At 43.4% G+C, this 17,414-nt stretch overlaps 1 protein-coding gene across 2 annotated transcripts in view; it reads right to left on the bottom strand.

The window, feature by feature from the left end:
* Positions 1 to 567: 567 nt before the first annotated feature.
* Positions 568 to 17,414, bottom strand: part of ACTR2 (actin related protein 2) — a 50,431-nt gene continuing 33,584 nt past the window's right edge. For both annotated transcript variants that reach the window (XM_058667889.1, XM_058667890.1), the window contains 4 exons: positions 15,821 to 15,970; positions 10,630 to 10,775; positions 4,680 to 4,812; positions 568 to 1,066 (listed from right to left, as the gene is read on the bottom strand). In XM_058667889.1, the coding sequence (XP_058523872.1) occupies positions 896 to 1,066; positions 4,680 to 4,812; positions 10,630 to 10,775; positions 15,821 to 15,970 (600 nt within the window). In that variant the 3' untranslated portion in view covers positions 568 to 895. The remainder of the gene's footprint in view (positions 1,067 to 4,679; positions 4,813 to 10,629; positions 10,776 to 15,820; positions 15,971 to 17,414) is intronic.

Below are 17,414 nucleotides of genomic sequence, written 5' to 3'. Positions count from 1 at the left end.
TACTTGGCACTGGGTTACCTTAATAATTCTGTAATAAATAGAAGCATTTGGAAAACACCAACTCCTAAGTGTTTCTTTTACATCTGTAGTTAGAATTAATACAAGTATTTTTACGTGTTGTTTTTCCACTAATGCAGTCTAGGAAGGCTAGTCCTAGCTAACACGGTTGTTTTAAACAAATCCCTAAGCCACATGGTGATGGAATACTATACTTGCTTCTTATATCATAGGGTAAACAGTTCCAGGCAGACCAGAGGTAAACTAGCCAAATCAAAGTACTGTAAATAAAGTTCATCTTTTGTACCTCAGCAGAAAACCTCAAATTTCTTAAATCAAGGCAACCCACCCCCCCCCAATGCAAAAACCCACCCCAAACACTTGTGTTTTGAGTTCAACATTCCCTAAGATGTTAACAGGAGAAGCTTGCCGGCACTCAAAGGCTGCAGGAGTCACTGTTGAAAGAACCACACTACAAAGGAAACGCCCTCGAAGGTTCAGGGCTGCCCACCCACCCCTTCCACCCCCACCCCAAGAACAGGGAAAAGCTCCTGGTAAAGTTGCCTCTTATGCTAATAAATGCAGACCACCTAGTGTGCTAAAGACTAAAACAAGCAGCATTAGAGCAGTAAAGGGAAAACAGGAAGCCTACAGGAGATCTAAATGCCTATCTAGAAGAAAAAAAGAGAAAGACAGAACCTTTGCCCTTTCGTTGTGTTTGTACCCACATTAACAAAAATTTAACAAAGCTTTCCCAAGACACCAGAATAAAACTTGACCTTTCTTGTTAAAGGGCAGAGAAGCCTCTTCCATGTCCAGGAGTTAAATGAATTCAAAGATTGGCAATCAAGGAAAAAAAAGAAAGCATTAGGGGTGTGATGGGAACAAGCTGGAGAGTTTATCGCACAGTCACACCGAGTTTCTCTAGCACACGAACACCCTTTTCTTGATACTCTTGTCGGGTCATCCAAAAGTTGTCTTTGTCTTTCATGATATCTGCTAGAACTGCACCACCCAAGAACACCATGTGCTTTCTGCGAGGTGGGTCTTCAATGCGGATCTTGAATTTCTAAAGGAGAAAAAGGATAAATCATCAGGCATGCAGGATACTTTCTGCGTTCTGTGAAAATGACTTGCACATATTCTCTTGTTGGACCTCAGCTGTGCAATGTATGTGAAAGTTGGCAGCTGAGATACATGGATACTGACTGGCCCAGAGTTCACAGGAGACAGCCCAACTAGCCCACTGTGCTTACAGTCCTTTCTACACTTAGCGTCTGGCCTCATTACTAACAGCACTCAATTTTCTCTCTGAAGTGTCCTGTTTTGAACAATATATTTCACATCACTCTGAAAGCCCAAGTAAAGAGGCAGGACTAACTAGGTTTTCCAATCAGCTGGTGGACAACCACAGGTACAGGTCACTTCATTGTCCAATAGAGCCTTGATGAGGGGACTTGGAGGTCTAACAGCATCAGGCTGTGGTCCAGAGCAAAACAGTTCTTTCCTTAAAGCAAATCTGACTTTATTTTGTCTCAAATTCAAATGAAATGTTCTCAAAATAAACAAAACCAAATATGGTCAAAATGGGACCCAGTAACCAAAATTAGAGACACTTGGAAGCTGCTCTCTACTCTGCAGCTCCTCTTAACTGTCTAGAAAGGACACACCCTGATGTGTACGGTCAACCAACATCTGGAAGGAAAACCTTCAAAACTCTATTTACCAGTGTCAGTCACAAAGGCTTCAAAGACGACTCAAAGTACCTCATTTGAAATTGCACTCATTTCATAAGGAGAACTGCAGGGGACAGGTGTTTGATGTGAAGGGGTAGATCCTGCTTGGGGGTCCCCATGTAAGGCAATGGTGACAGCTCAAGTACATGGAGACCAAGTTTTAATTGCTCACTCCTGTTTTGGCCTGGTCCAGCCCAGATTGGGCAGTGATCTGATACAGAAATATATCCATTTACTTACTAATCACATCTGAGATCAACCACTGCTTAAATTAGTAACTTTATTTCTGAATAGGGGGTCAACACTACACCTCCCCCACCCCTTTTGTATGAAGGGTAGACTGTAAGAGTTGGTTTTCCCAATCTTTTTTGGTGAACTACCTTATGGATCCCAAGTACTGCTAAAAAGTAGCCCTATATAGCAATCAGTAACACTATGTAAACAGTTTGGTATGACAAATAAGCTTTTCTTTAAATTTATTTTTATTTGAAAGGTAAAGTTAAAGGAGAGACAATTTTCTACTTGCTGGTTTACTCCCCAGATGTCCACAAAGGCCAGAAAAGAGTTGTTCTGAAGCCAGGAGCCTCCCGAGGTCTCCCATGTAGGTGCAGGACCCAAGGATAGAATCATCCCTCTGCTGCTCTCCCGGCCAGAGGCAGCCAAGATTTGAACGAGCACCCACATGGGACAGTGGTGCCGCAAGTGGAAGCTTGGGCTACTACACCATGGTGCCATTACTTCCCAACAGACTGTTTCAGTCCTAAGAGTGTGGTTGCTCACACCGGCTCAGAGGCTTTGACTCAGTCCTTGAAGGTGCCGCCTCCCCAGTGGCTTTGTCGACTGTTTTCTCAACACCACCTCTCCTAACCCTGGAGACTGTTAAGATTTCTCGCTCTTCATCGCTGTTTCTATCTCCTTTCTCCAGAATACTCCACAGCTCCTCTGGGCCCCCTCCTATCAGGCTCTCCGACCCTCCATTTCTCCTTGGTCAAGTCCTCCACAGGATCCTTGCCCACTCCTGCACATCTCCAGGTTACTTCTCACACCTGCTCAATGTCTGTAAGGTCACGTGTTCACCACCACATCCTGACATCATCTTTAGTGACTCTGGCCTTTTTTCCCTCATTCTCTTGCCATTACTTCAACTCAGGTTATTAACTCTACTTTGTACCTGCTCTAAAGCAGTTGAATAAGAGGAAAGAAACTCAGTATCTTGCTTAACTGATCATTTAGTGCTGGCTGGCAATCCCGTTACATTCCTTCATCCTCTGAAATGATTAACAGTTTACTGTATTCATTAACTGAGAGGCATCCATCTACTAGTTCATTCCTCAAATGCCCATTACAGCCCACAGTTGGGAAGCAGCAAAAACCAGGCGGGGACTCAATCCGTGTGGCAGGCAGGAAGTGAGCTAACTGAGGCAAACTACTGCTGCTTAGGATTTGCAGGTCGGCAGGATCAGGAACACAGCCAGGTATAAACCTAGCACTGCACCAGCCCCTCCTCCATTTCAAACTCTGTTTCTGCATCCTAACTCATGTGTCACACCGGACTTTCTGATCAAGTGACCTCATCATGGAAACCTTGTTCATTAGCGCACACACCACCTTCCTAACCTTAGTCCTCTTCATAGTTCTATTTCTGAGAAAGTAGGGATTTCACTTCTGTTCACCACCTTTTGTTACCAGCACCGAGACCAGTGTTTTTGCACTTAGACGGAGTTCAAGAAATGTCTGCTAAATAAATGATTAGGTAAGACTGACTTTGACATCAACATTGTAATAATGATTAAATGGTTTTGTTTGATGCATAGCATAGAGTATACATCACAGCACAGTGTTTTGGGACCAGCATTATGGCACAGCAGGTAAGCTGCCACGGGGGCTGGCTGGAGTCCTAGCTACTCTGCTTCTTCTTCAGCTCCCCGTTACTACATCTAGGAAACCCTCAGGGGATGGTCCAGGAACTCGTGTCCTTGCCATCATGTGGGAAACCCAGATGGAGTTCTGGCTGGCTTGGGTGTGGCCCAGCCCTTACTGTTGCCAGTCATTTGGGAAATGAACAATAACACGGAAAATTTCTGCCACTTTGCCTTTCCAAGTTTTATTTATTTGAAAGGCAAAGTTAGAGAAGAGAAACAGATCTTCCAGCTGCTGGTTCATTCCCAGTTGGCAGCAATGGCCAGGTGTGCTAGGCCGTAGGCAGGAGCCTGGGGCTTCTTGCAGGTCTCTCTCTTGAGTGCAGGGCCCAGAGTACATAAGTCATCCTTTGCTGAGCTCACGTGCCATTAGCAGGGAGCTGGACTGGAAATGGTGTAGCTGGGGATTAAACAGGTGCCCATAAAGGACACTGGCACTGCAGCAGCAGTTTAGCTCACTGCACCACAACGCTGGTACCATCACTTAGCCTTTCAAATAAAAAACACAAAAAGCAGGCCAAAGAAACATCAACTGCCATATACTAAGTTAAAAATTACTATTTTATACTTTGGCAACCATCAAATCTGCAGGAATAGGTTAACGTTAATGCAGAAGAGTAGGCCTGATGCTTTACAATCTGATCAGAGATAAGAAATACTCAACAAATCACCAGAAAATCTAAAATCAGACCCATGAAACAAGCTAAGAATAGTGCTAAGAAATCCCAAACAGGATTTTTCTTTGTCATATTGCACGTTTTTCTCATGTATTTTCAAGCTCTGATTCGAAGTGGTGGTTATAAACCAGAAAATTTGGCCCCGGGCTTAGCTGCCTCCATCCACTAAACACAGAGGTGACAGGTATGTACTGCCACCTTGAACCAGTTCTTCCTAACTCCTGCAGGCTGTACTTGACTGAAGCAGGCATTTGTTTGGGAAGATTTCCAGCGCCCTCTGGTGGTTGTTGCACCCACAAGCTACTTCACAGGGTTATTTTTTTTCTTAAAGAATGTTAACAGATACTTACAGAAAGCTTTTCCACATCTCCCTTTAAAACTCGTTCCAAGTAAAGTTGTTTCAGTTCTCTTTCCAATCGTGATGGCAGGCCAGGGTACATAGTAGACCCTCCAGAAAGCACGATGTGTTTATAGAATTCAGATCTAGAAAGACAAAATGGAGAATTTGTGCTTACAGATTAGAAAGAGTACTGCAGGGATACTGAAATCAGCCTGAAGGAGCTGCTGGAAGAATTAAATAAAATTGAACATGTAAACTTCATGTAATAATGTTCACTATTGTAACAACCTCTGTCTACACAAAATCTACTAAACTTTAAACATGACCTCTTGACAGAGATGTAATTGAGTCTCTAACGATCCTGGCTGATGCTGTTATCAGGTGCTTCCCTGCAGCTGCAGAAGTCGTTCACTGTTAGCCATATTCGGATTACTGCTTCTCAATTTCTCACCTGCCTTCTGCAGTAGACCCTTTTTTCCTTTGAGGCTACCTGTGTTATTTTTGGGTAGGCTGATACAGTCACTTTTTGTTGTTGCTGAAGATTCATTTTTATTTGAAAGGCAAAAGGAGGCAGCAAGATCTTCCATCTGCTCTAAGGGCTGGTTCAAAACCAGGCACCTGGTGCTTCATCCAGGTCTCCCACATGGTGCAGGGGTCCAAGGACTGTCTTCCCTACTTGCGTAAGTGGAACAGCTGCGTCTTGAACTGGTGCCCATATGGGATGCTGGCACTGCAGACAGCAGTCTAATGTGCAGCACAATAGCACCGGCCCCCTCACATATGCCTTCAATGAGCAGCACACACAAATTAAATTTGTACTGTATCACCCTGATACTAAATCAGACTCCTGTAATGTAGGAATGTTAAACAATTTCAATTTTTGTTGAAAATGTATTCTTTGAAAGGCAAAGAGAATCTTTGCTCTGCTGGTTCATTTATCTTATCCTTTCATTTGTCCACAACAGCCAGCTGTGGGCCAGGTTGGAATCCGTAGCCCAGAATTCACTGTGTCTCCCCCATGGGTGGTAGGGACCCAAACACTAGGGCATGCACAAGTAGGAAGCTGCGACTGGAAGCAGCATCAGAAATTACACCCAAGACCTGGCATGGTAGCCTAGTGGTTAAAAGTCCTCGTCTTGCACACCAAAGATCCCATATGGGCGCCCATTCATACCCCAGATGCGCCACTTCCCTTCTAGCTCCTGGCTCCAAATCCACTCAGCTCCGGCCATTCTGGCTACTTGGATGTGAACAGCAGATGAAGATCCTTTTCTGTCTCTCTTCCTATCTGTAAATCTGACTTTGACATAAATAAATGTTAAAAAAAAAAAAAAAAAAAACTGATCCCAGGCACTCCAATAAGGGCTATTCCATCCCAAGCAGTGCCAGATATTGTTATCGGATATATTTCTTTGGCAGCCAGTACTGTGGCAAAGCAAGCAAAGTCGCTGGCTGCTCCACTTCTGCTCCAGCTCTCTGCAAATGTGCCTGGGAAAGAAGATGGCCCAATTCCTTAAGGCCCCTTCACCCACAAACTGGTTTCAGACCTGCCTATCTCCCACCATTGCAGCCATCTGGGGATAATCTCTGTCTCTCCTTCTCTATCTTTGCTTTTCTAATTTTTTTCTTAAAAGATTTCTTATTTGAAAGGCAAATTTTATGTAGAGAGGAGAGATAGAGAGGTCTTTCATCTGCTGCTACTACCCAAATGGCCACAACAGCCAGAGCTGAGCTAACCAAAGCCAGGAGCCAGGAGCTTCTTCCAGCTCCCACGTGAGTACAGTGACCCGAACAGCCACCCTCCACTGCTTTCCCAGTCCATAAGCACAGAGCTGGTTCAGAAGTGGAACAGTTACGACAAAGTGATACTCGTATGGGATGCTGGCAGCACAAGGCAGAGAATTTGTCTGCCACTGTGCCAGGGTGCCCCCACCCTTCTCCAAGGCAGAGTTAGAGACAGATCTTTCTGCTGGCTCACTCTTTGAGACACTGGCCTCCCCTATGAGCACCTGATCTACTTCCTGATCCAAGTTCCCCCCCATACTGGCATCAAACTGAAAAGGTGCACAGGAAAGCAGACAATCAGTGAAGAGACAACCTATGGAATGGAAGAAAATACCTGTAAACTCTACATGTAACTGAAAAATAATCTCAAATATGTAACTAACAATTCAGCATAAAAACAAGCCGATTAATAAACCAGCAAAGGATCCGAGCAGACATCTCAAATGACAACACAGAAAAGACCAACAGGCATATGAGAAAAATGCAACCGCCTACACCATCATGGAAACGCACATGGAAGTGCTGTTGCCCCATGACATAAGGTAAGTGTTTGTGAGGACCTGGACACAGGGCAGCAGCACACACCCTTGGTGGGCAAGTAAAGTAGTACAGCCACCATGCAAAACACTGGGAACTTGCTTACAAGTTACATAAAGCTACCAAGGGATCCAGCCATCCCACTATGGGGCCACTGTGAATAGTGCTGCAAGGAACCTGGGGGTACAGATCTCTGCTCTCTTCAACCCAGTGCTTTCAAAGCCTTTGCAAAGTGGGCTGACCTTGGAGATGTTGGTCAAAAGATACAAAATGTCATCACAGGAAAAAGTTCAAGAGATGTATAGGATGGTGACTACAGATTTTTAAGGATTTGAGAAATCACCTGTTGTTTCCCAAGGTTTGAATTAGCAGAAAGCTGGAGTAGGAGCTAAAGCTAAAAAATAAATTCAGGTACTCCGAAGCAGGAGCCAGGCATCTTAACTAAAGCCAAATACCTATTCTCTGGTGATTACAATTATATCACAGTATACCTAAAAACTATGAAAATGTTATCATAAAAGGCCTATTGAGAATGCATATTATCTCAATTTAGCCACTTCACATGGCAAATACATTTCAGAACATGTATACCATAATGTTCAATTTTTTTTGTCAAAAAACTTAACCGCGCGATAGCATAGTGTTTGAAGTCCTCGCCTTGCACGCCCGGGATCCCATATGGGTGCTGGTTCTAATCCCAGCAGCCCCACTTCCCATCCAGCTCCCTGCTTGTGGCCTGGGAAAGCAGCTGAGGACGGCCCAAAGCCTTGGGACCCTGGACCCACATGGGAAACCCACAAAAAGCTCCTGGCTCCTGGCTTCGGATTGGCTGAGCTCCAGCTGTTGCAGCTGCTTGGGGAGTGAATCATCAGATGGAAGATCTTCCTCTCTCTCTCTTCCTCTGTATATCCGGCTTTCCAATAAAAATAAATCTTAATTTTTTTTTTTTAGCATGCAGCTTAAGGTGAAAATGCCTGTTTCCCACATTAGAACACGGGCCCACACAGGCTCCTCCTGCAGCTTCATGCAACGCAGTCTGGGAGACAGTGGTGACAGGTAAGTGGCTGGGCTCCAGCCACCCACAAGGACCCAGCCTTGGCCTCCATGTCATTTTGGTATTTGGGTAGTGCTGAACCAGAAGATGAGATCTCATTCTCTTACCTTTGCTCTCCCTCCCAACCAGACATCTAAAATTTCAGAAAACAAATGTATGCATTTATATTGTCCCAGAAATTCCTCACATAGAATACTAACATTACATTACAGTGCCTGCAATGCCAGCATCTCAGTGGACATGGGTTTGAGTCCTGCTTTTTGTTTGTTTGTTTTTTTTTTTGTTGTTTTTGGAAAGGCAGACTTACAGAGAGAAGGAGAAACAGAAAAATCTTCTGTTCACTGGTTCACTCCCCAAGTGGCTCCCAGAGCTGAGTTGATCTGAAGCCAGGAGCTTCTTCCAAGTCTCCCACACGGGTGCAGAGTCTCAAGGCTTTGGGCCGTCCTCTACTGCTTTTCCAGGCCATAAACGGGCACCCTCATGGGGTCCTGGCACATGCAAGGTGAGGACTTAGCTGCTGAGTCACTGTGCCGAGCCTGCTGTTCTACTTTGATCCAGCTTCCTACGAATGTTCTTGGGAACTCCGAGGAGGATGGCCCAAGTGCTTGAACTCCTGTACGCATGTGGGAGACCTGGAAAAAAACCCTGGCTCCTTACTTTGGACCAACCCAGCACTGGCCATTACAGCCATTTTAGGTGTGTACCAGTGGATGGAAGATCTGTCTCTCCTTTCTCTAATTCTCCCTTTCAAATAAATTTTCAAAGACAAAACCTCACATGCATGCAGAATAATTAGTTTTATCAATACAAATACTGTACTGTACCTAAATAACCATAATGAGGGAGATGCTCTGGCAGTGAGTTATGCCACTGTCTGCACCCACTTCTGATTCAGCTCCCTAATTTGCATGGGAAAGCATGAAGTGGCCCAGATGTGGGCCCCTGCACACATTCTGCAGAACTGAGTTCCAGCTCCTGACTTAAGCCTGGCTCAGCCTGTAGCTGCTGCAGCCATTTGCAGAGTGAACCAGAAGATGGAAAATCATCTCTTTCAAATAAACTCAAGGGGTCAGCATGGTGGTGTAACAGCCTAATCCTCTGCCTGTAACTGCCAGCGTCCCATAAGGGTGCCAGTTCAGATCCCAGCTGCTTCACTGTGGATCCAGCTCCAGGCTTATGACCTGGGAAAGCAGTGGAAGATGGCCCAAGTCCATGGGTCCCTGCACCCAGTGGAAGAACTGGAAGATGCTCCAGGCTCCTAAGCATTGGATAGGCCCAGCTCTGGTTATTGCAGCCATTTGGGCAGTGAGCCAGCAGAGAGAAACATTCAGAGATCTAATTCTGACTTTCCAAGTAAAATAAGTAAATCTTTGGGGGAAAAAATCAGTTACAGATTAACTGGGTATATTTACACAATACAATTATGCAACTTCCAAAATGAAGACAATCCCTATGAAATGATACATCATTGTTTAGGAAGTATTTCTTTGTATTTGTTTTGTTGCTTTACTAGTAATTATATGCCTTTTGTAAGAAGTAAACACAGAAAGGATATTCCAGACACTTATGCTTCTCCTCCCCTGGGACCTGGGGGGAAGGTCATGTGAGCACTCCTTTAGCAGGTTTACGGGAAGCCTGGCAACAGTAATTTTCTCTTCCCAGGACAGAACGGAGAATGTGAACATTCCTCTCTCCCCCAACATGCGCAGCCCACTCTACCCCTAAAAATAGCACGTGTTATCTGTGATTTCCTCACCTTTTAAATGACCTTTATAATAAAAGGGAAGGCTAGAATGACTGGGATATGAATCACATAATTTTTTAAAATTTTGTTTGAAAGGTAGATAGACTGAAAGAAACTATGTGCTGGCTCACTCCCCAAATGCATGCAACAGCTGGAGTTGGGACAGGACACCATAGGAACAATAGATAAAAATGAAATTCATATTTCTTTCCCTTTAAATCTGCATTTTCAATAAAAATAAAGCTTAAAAAAACAGAGCCTGGTGTGGTAGCCTACTAGCTAAAGTCCTCTTCTTGTATGCCCCTGTTCTAATCCCAGCAGCCCCGCTTCCAACCCAGCTCTCTGCTTGTGGTCTGGGAAAGCAGTAGACAATAGCCCAGGGCCTTGGGGACCTGCACCTGCGTGGGAGACCAGAAGAAGCTCCTGATCACCTCAGCTCTGGCTGCAACAGCCACTTGGGGAGTGAGTCAGTGGACAGAAGATCTTCTCTGTCTCTCCTCCTCTCTGCATATCTGATTTTCCAATAAAAAATCAGTAAATCTTAAAAAATCAAAAACAAACAGTCTCTTGAACTCCCTAACTGCACTGTGATGCCAAGTGAGTATCTGTTTTTAGGAAACAAACCAGTAAGAATTGATGCATTCAACCTACCTGCAGGTAGTAGAGAGCAGAAATGATAAAGCAAAGGTACAAAATGAAAAATAATCAAACAGCAAATCCAGGTAAAAGATACATGTGAGTCTTTTTAAATTATTCCTGGAAACTTTTCTGTAACAAAATAATATTGATGCTCTTATTTCTATATCTGATAATGACATCAAAATCCTTATTCTAACATACCTGGTATCAATGTCAGCTGCCTGAATTGTGTTAAAAAGCAATTCAGCAACACCAACGCCTTCAACATTGATCAAATGAGGCTGAAATAAAGCTTCTGGGGCTTCAAATCTCTCTCCCCCAACTTTGATAATGCGTCCATCTGGGAGCTAGAAACCAACAACAACCAGGTTCCAGTTAGCATAACATTAAAATCTAGTGTTCTAAGACACCAGGTCTTAGAAACACGTTTAGTCATATATTTTGGGGGTACAAAGGTAAATAGTTCACTCATTCAATCATCACGGTCTATTCTGTTTTTAGAAATGGTGTGCCATGCCCTCCAGTACTGAGAATTTCTTGGAGAAATCAACGCACAGCTGCATGATACCCCATTTGTGTGTGCAAAAAGGAACTAACAGCCAGCTCTACCACCCACTGGACTTCTCATTCCTGCCTATATGTGTTAATATGCTTGTTCCATCATTTCAACACATTTATGATTTCATGGAGATTTCTACCATGCAAATCAAATCAAGCATTTTTTAAAAATGTCTTTCAATTACTATGAACCTATTATATTCTGGCATCAAAATATTTTGTAACATGTCTGCTATTCTATCATTTAACGCAAAAAAACTTTTTTAGAAAGTGTTTTTTTTTCAATTGTAAAGTCAAACTTAGAGAGGAGAGACAGAGAAGAAAGATCTTCTGTCTGCTGATTCATTCCCCAGATGGCCACAACAGTCGGAACTGAGCTGATCCAAAGCCAGGAGCCTCTTCCAGGTGTCCCATGCTGATGTAGCATCCCAAGGCTTTGGGCCATTCTTGATTGCCTTACCAGGCCACAAGCAGGGAGCTGGATGGGAAGTGGAGCAGCCGGGATACAAACCAGTGCCAATATGGGATCCTGACACAAGCAAGGCGAGGACTTTTGCCACTAGGTTACTGTGCAGGCCCGCAGGAAACACTTTATGATCATAAAAGTTTAAGGTCCAGTGCTATGGCATAGTGACTAATATCCTTGCCTTGAAAGTACTGGGATCCTATATGGAAGCCAGTTTGGGTCCTGGTTGCTCACTTCCCATCTCTGCTTGTGGCCTGTGAAAGCAATAGAGAATAGCCAAAAGTCTTGAGACCCTGAACCCATGTGGCTGACTCAGAGGAAGCTCCTGCCTCCCAGCTTCAGATCAGCTCAGCTCTGACCATTGTGGCAACATCAGAAGTGAACCAGCTGACAAAAGATCTTTCTCTCTCTTTCACTCTGTAAATCTAGCTTTCCAATAAAAATAAATCTTAAAGGAAAAAAAAGTTTAAGGAACACGGACCTAGAATACTTTCAGTTAGGCAGTTCTATTGTATGCTACTAAAACCTTGTAAACTGAAAATAACTGATCAATACAACTTTAATTGAAGCAAATAAGACTAGAACAGGTCAAACATAAAACCATGGCCTTTAATAGAAGCTCTTAAATCATGTTGGTATTTAATTAAGTGAACAATGTTAAATAGAAACTCTTGAACCAATTCACTGGATTGATCCAAACAATAAGCATACTCATGTATACTGGCATTTGACATATTTCATCATGAAACATCAGAATTACTTTTATGTTTCTCCCCCTAAACTCTAGGGCCGTATTTTTTATACATTCTATAAAATTATATAAAACAGAATATCAATACAAATGTTCTATTCTTAAAACTACCTCAGGTGAATCTATATTAGATCACCCAAGACGTTTGGAAACACGTCAGAGAGCTGACCCTTGCTAGCACAGCCTCTTCCCATGCGCCTCAAGCCTCCCAGAGGTCTTTCTCCACACTCGGGCTACTGGGTTACATGGCTCCTTAGCGACCTACCTGTAGGAACTCTAACTCAACTGTGGGCAACCCACTGCTTTGCACTAAATCTTAACCCATCATCTGTTATCAATTATTGTCCTTATTCAATTAATTTGCTGGGGTTTTTTCAAAGATTTATTTCTATTGCAAGTCAGATATACAGAGGAGGAGAGACAGAGAGGAAGATCTTCCATCCAATGATTCACTCCCCAAGTGACAACAATGGCTGGTGCTGTGCTGATCCTGAGCCAGGAGCCAGGAACTTCCTCTGGGTCTCCCACATGGGTGCAGGGTCCCAAGGCATTGGGCTGTCCTCAACTGCTTTCCCAGGCCACAAGCAGGGAGCTGGATGGGAAGTGGAGCTGCAGGGATTAGAACGAGTGCCCATATGGGATCCCTGTGCATGCAAGGCAAGGACTTTAGCCACTAGGCCACGGCACCGGGCCCTAATTTGCTGTTTTATACTATATTAACTTACTTTCACAAAAAGGAGGGAAATAAAAAAAACTTGTTTTACATTTCTAGTTTTATCTTTTGCCTTGCGCTACTCTTGTGTTTGTCTGAAAGGCAGAACAACAGAGAATAAGAGTGTGATCTTTGATCTACTGCTTTACTCTTTTTTTTTTTTTTTAAGATTTATTTTATTTTTATTACAAAGTCAGATATACTGAGAGGAGGAGAGATAGAGAGGAAGTGGAGCTGCCGGGATTAGAACCAGCGGACATATGGGATCAAGGCGAGGACCTTAGCCACTAGGCCACGCTGCCGAGCCCCTACTGCTTTACTCTTAAGGCCACAATGGCCAGGGCTGGGCCAGCCTGAAACAAGGAGCCAGAACTCCATTCTGGTTTTCCAAGTGGGTAGTAGGGACACAAGCACTGGGGCCATCTTCTACAATTTCACCATAGCATTAGCCGGGAGCTGGATCAGAAACAGAGTAGCCAAAATTTGAACCAGCACTATGAAATGGGATACCAGCAAAGTCACAAGGGTTGGCTTATCTGTGCAGCCACAACACTGGCCCTGCCTTGTGATGCATTCTTAAAAATAGGTCCAGTAGATGGAACATTAGAAACCCAAAGAACCTTCATGGAAGCATTATTAAAAGCTCTGTGTGCAAATCAAGATGACTGTAAAATGTGTTTTACTGTGTACATGCATCAGGATTAAAAGTCCCAGGGGTGGGCTTTTAGTACAATGGTTAAATTTGTTGCTTTTGAAAACTCACATCCCATATCGAAGTTCTGGGTCAAGTCCCAGGTCCTCTACCAACATGCACCCTGCAAGGCAGCAGAGGACGGCTCCCTGCCTCCCACACAGAGAGACCAAGACTGAGTCCCTGACTCCTGGCATCAGCCTGGCTTAGCCCAGGTTTTCATGGCCATTTGGGGAGTGATCCAGAAGATGGAGGTTAGAGATCATCTCTATGCCTTTCAAGTAAGTGAAAATAAACCAATTCAAAAAATTTTCTGATTACTTTAAAAATGACTACCTTACACTTAATTGTGAGTATGTAGAGGTAATACTGATTGCAATTTAATAATACTTAATTTTATTGTTTATTACTATTTCATTTTAGAAATTAGAAATTCAGGGTATGGCGTGATAGCTCAGTGGCTGAGGTCCTCGCCTTGCAAGTGCCAGGATACTATATGGGTACCAGCTCTGCACCAGTGTGCAAGACCCAGAGGGGTCTCCTGGCTTCTGATCGGCTCAGCTCCAGCCATTGCAGCTGCTTGGGGAGTGAACAACTGTAACAAAGATCTTCCTCTCTGTCTCTCCTCCTTTCTGTATATCTGCCCTTCCAATAAAAATAAATAAATCTAAAAAAAAAAAAAAAAAAAAAAAAAAAAAAAAACCTTCAAAGGTGGTACCCGGCATGGTATGGCTAAAGTTTTACCTTGCAGATGCTGGAATCCCATATGGGTGCTGGTTCATATGCCAGCACCCCGCTTCCCATCCAGCTCCCTGTTTGTGGCCTGGGAAAACAGTCAAGGACGGGCCAAAGCCTTGGGAACCTACATCCATGTGGGAGACCTGCAAGAGGCTCCTGGCTTCAGATCGGCTCAGTTGCGGACACTGCAGAATGGAAGATCTTCCTCTCTGTCTCTCCTCCTCTCTGTATATCTGACTTTCCAATTAAAAATAAAATCTTCAGGAGAAAAAAAAATTCAAAGGTGACAAAATAAGTATTTTATATGAATTCAACTGGCTAAAGAAATTAATTCATGAGCCAGCACTGTAGCCTAGTGGCTATATCCTTGCCTTGCATGTGCTGGTTCGTATCCCAACTGCTCCACTTCCCATCCAGCTCCGTGCTTATGGGTTGGGAAATTAGTCGAGGATGTCCCAAATTCTTGGGATCCTGCACCCACGTGGGAGACCTGCAAGAAGCTTCTGTCTCCTGGTTTTGGATCAGCTCAGTTCTGGCTGTTGAGGCCCCTTGGGGAGTGAAGCAGCAGCCAGGAGATTTTTCTCTCCTCTCTGTAAAATCTTACTTTCCAATAAAAATATTAAAAAAAAAAAAAAAGATGTCAATTCATGAAAAATTCAGAGGTGCTGAAGCTGAAGCTCAGTGGGGACAAGCCACCACATTCTGATGCCTGAAGCACAGGTCTGAGAACCAGCTGCACCTGGGGAAGGAGTGGTAGAACACACAAGTACTTGGGCTTCTGCTACCAAAAGGGAAGCCTAGATCGAGTTCCTGGCTCATGGCTTCAGTCTGGCCTAGGCCAGTTGAGGGGAGTCCATCTCTCTTTTACTGTGCCTTTCAAATAAATGAAAAGAAACCTTTGAAAAATTCTGGGAGAACCATTTCCTTCGCTGTTGTGAAGTACAACTAGGTTCTAACTCTCATCAGCTACAATTAAAGGTTAATGTTCCAAACAACCCATTAGGAGAAATGGCCAGGAAATGCTGCCACCTACTGAATTAATAAAGCAATAATTCCAAAGGACGCTTCTATGACTCCTGGACTCACACCATGCTGGAAAGTTCCAAGGTTCCATAAATCAGAAAACAGGCAAAATATAATCTCATAGTTGTGAACATACTAGCTTATAAAAGGCTTTGAACAGTCAAAACTGTCTCACATACTTGACAATTTCACCACTTTAACATTTTTTAAACATAAATATCTGAGGGAAACATCCATTCTTTAAAACATGCTGCAGAATCCTACTGAATAATAGATTCTTGCCAAGTACACTAAAATAATTGAACAATCTTAATGAAGGAAGATACATTTAAGTTATATCTATGTATGTCATAACTCAAAAATACTGGTTCAAGAAAATCTTAGGTAGACACCAACAATTTTGTCTGCCCTTCTTAAAATCACAAAGATTTATCATGCATTATAAATACTTACTGTGTAAGATTCAACTAATACTGTGGTTTCTAAGGCCAGTTTCTGTTCTTGCTCAATATTATATCCAACATAACACAGTTTTTCTTTAATCATGCGAACTGTTTCAAAATCAGCAGAGTGGTTGAAGGCATATCCTCGCAACAAAAGCAACTGGTACAAAAAAAAAGTTAAGTTCACAACAGATCTGAATTATTTTTACTTTATGAAAGCTATTAACATCCACTAAATAAGTCACATCAATAACAAATACAATAGGTAATGAACTCCTAGCTTCTTCTGAATCTTTCAGAAGCGAGGGTATTACCTGCTACAGGAGGATTCAACACAGAGAAACAAGGAAAAGAGGGGTTGGTGTGGCATGTCCATGGCTTCCTTCCATGGTCTCTGCATTTTTTGCAGTTTCCAACACGCTGTATCAGCCTCTGTGATCCATAGAGACCACTATGGGGAGGGCCCACAAAAGAACTTGCCATCTCAGAAGATGAACAAACAGGTGTTACCTAACAGGGTGACTTTGTACTTTAGATCTAAATTTACTGCACCCTTCTTGATAATATAACCTGCTTAAGAAATAGATTTTTGACTCACTCATTTTAAGAGATCCAGCCTCTTTAAAATTACATAGCATACTGAGTTTATTTGTAAACATGAATGCTTTTTCAAAAAACAAAAAACTGAGTGTGTGTGTGTGTATATATATACATATATCAGTTTCACAAGAGTAACAGAATAACAGTTAATGAATAACAAACAGGTAAAACAAATCAATTTTTAAGAGTATTACTGGGGCCCGGCGGCGTGGCCTAGCGGCTAAAGTCCTTGCCTTGAAAGCCCCAGGATCCCATATGGACGCCGGTTCTAATCCCGGCAGCTCCACTTCCCATCCAGCTCCCTGCTTGTGGCCTGGGAAAGCAGTTGAGGACCGCCCAATGCATTGGGACCCTGCACCCGCGTGGGAGACCCGGAAGAGGTTCCAGGTTCCCGGCATCAGATCGGCGCGTATCGGTCCATTGCGGCTCACTTGGGGAGTGAATCATCGGACGGAAGATCTTCCTCTCTGTCTCTCCTCCTCTGTGTATATCTGGCTGTAATAAAATGAATAAATCTTTAAAAAAAAAAAAAGAGTATTACTGGAGCCAGGATCATGGAGCAGTGAGTTAAACTACCACTGGTAATGCGGGTATCCTACATAAGAGCGTCAACTCAAGCACTGGTTTTCTCCTTCCAACCCAGCTCCCTGCTAATGTGCATGGGAAGCTAGCCGACGATGGCCTAGGTACCATCTCTGCCATCTCTACTAAGTCTCTGCCACCCTTGTGGGAGACCTGGATGAAGTTCTTGGCTTCATGATTTGACCTGCACAAGTCAGGCTCTTGTGGCCATTGGGGGAATGAATTATAGAATGGAAGAGCCCTGTTTTTCCCATTTCCTACTGCTCCGCCTTTCAAATATATAAATAAATTTTAAAATACTGATGTTTAGAAAGTTTTGATAAGTAATCCAAAGTACATTAGTAAGTAAATAGTGTGTTGCTGCTGGTTGGGCTTCTGCAGTTGGCAATCTGCTCACAGAACCCATGTCGTACGTTAATGCT

This window comes from Ochotona princeps, chromosome 8, assembly GCF_030435755.1.
Source record: "Ochotona princeps isolate mOchPri1 chromosome 8, mOchPri1.hap1, whole genome shotgun sequence".
NCBI lineage: Eukaryota > Metazoa > Chordata > Mammalia > Lagomorpha > Ochotonidae > Ochotona > Ochotona princeps.
This window is presented reverse-complemented; position numbering and strand designations above follow the sequence as displayed.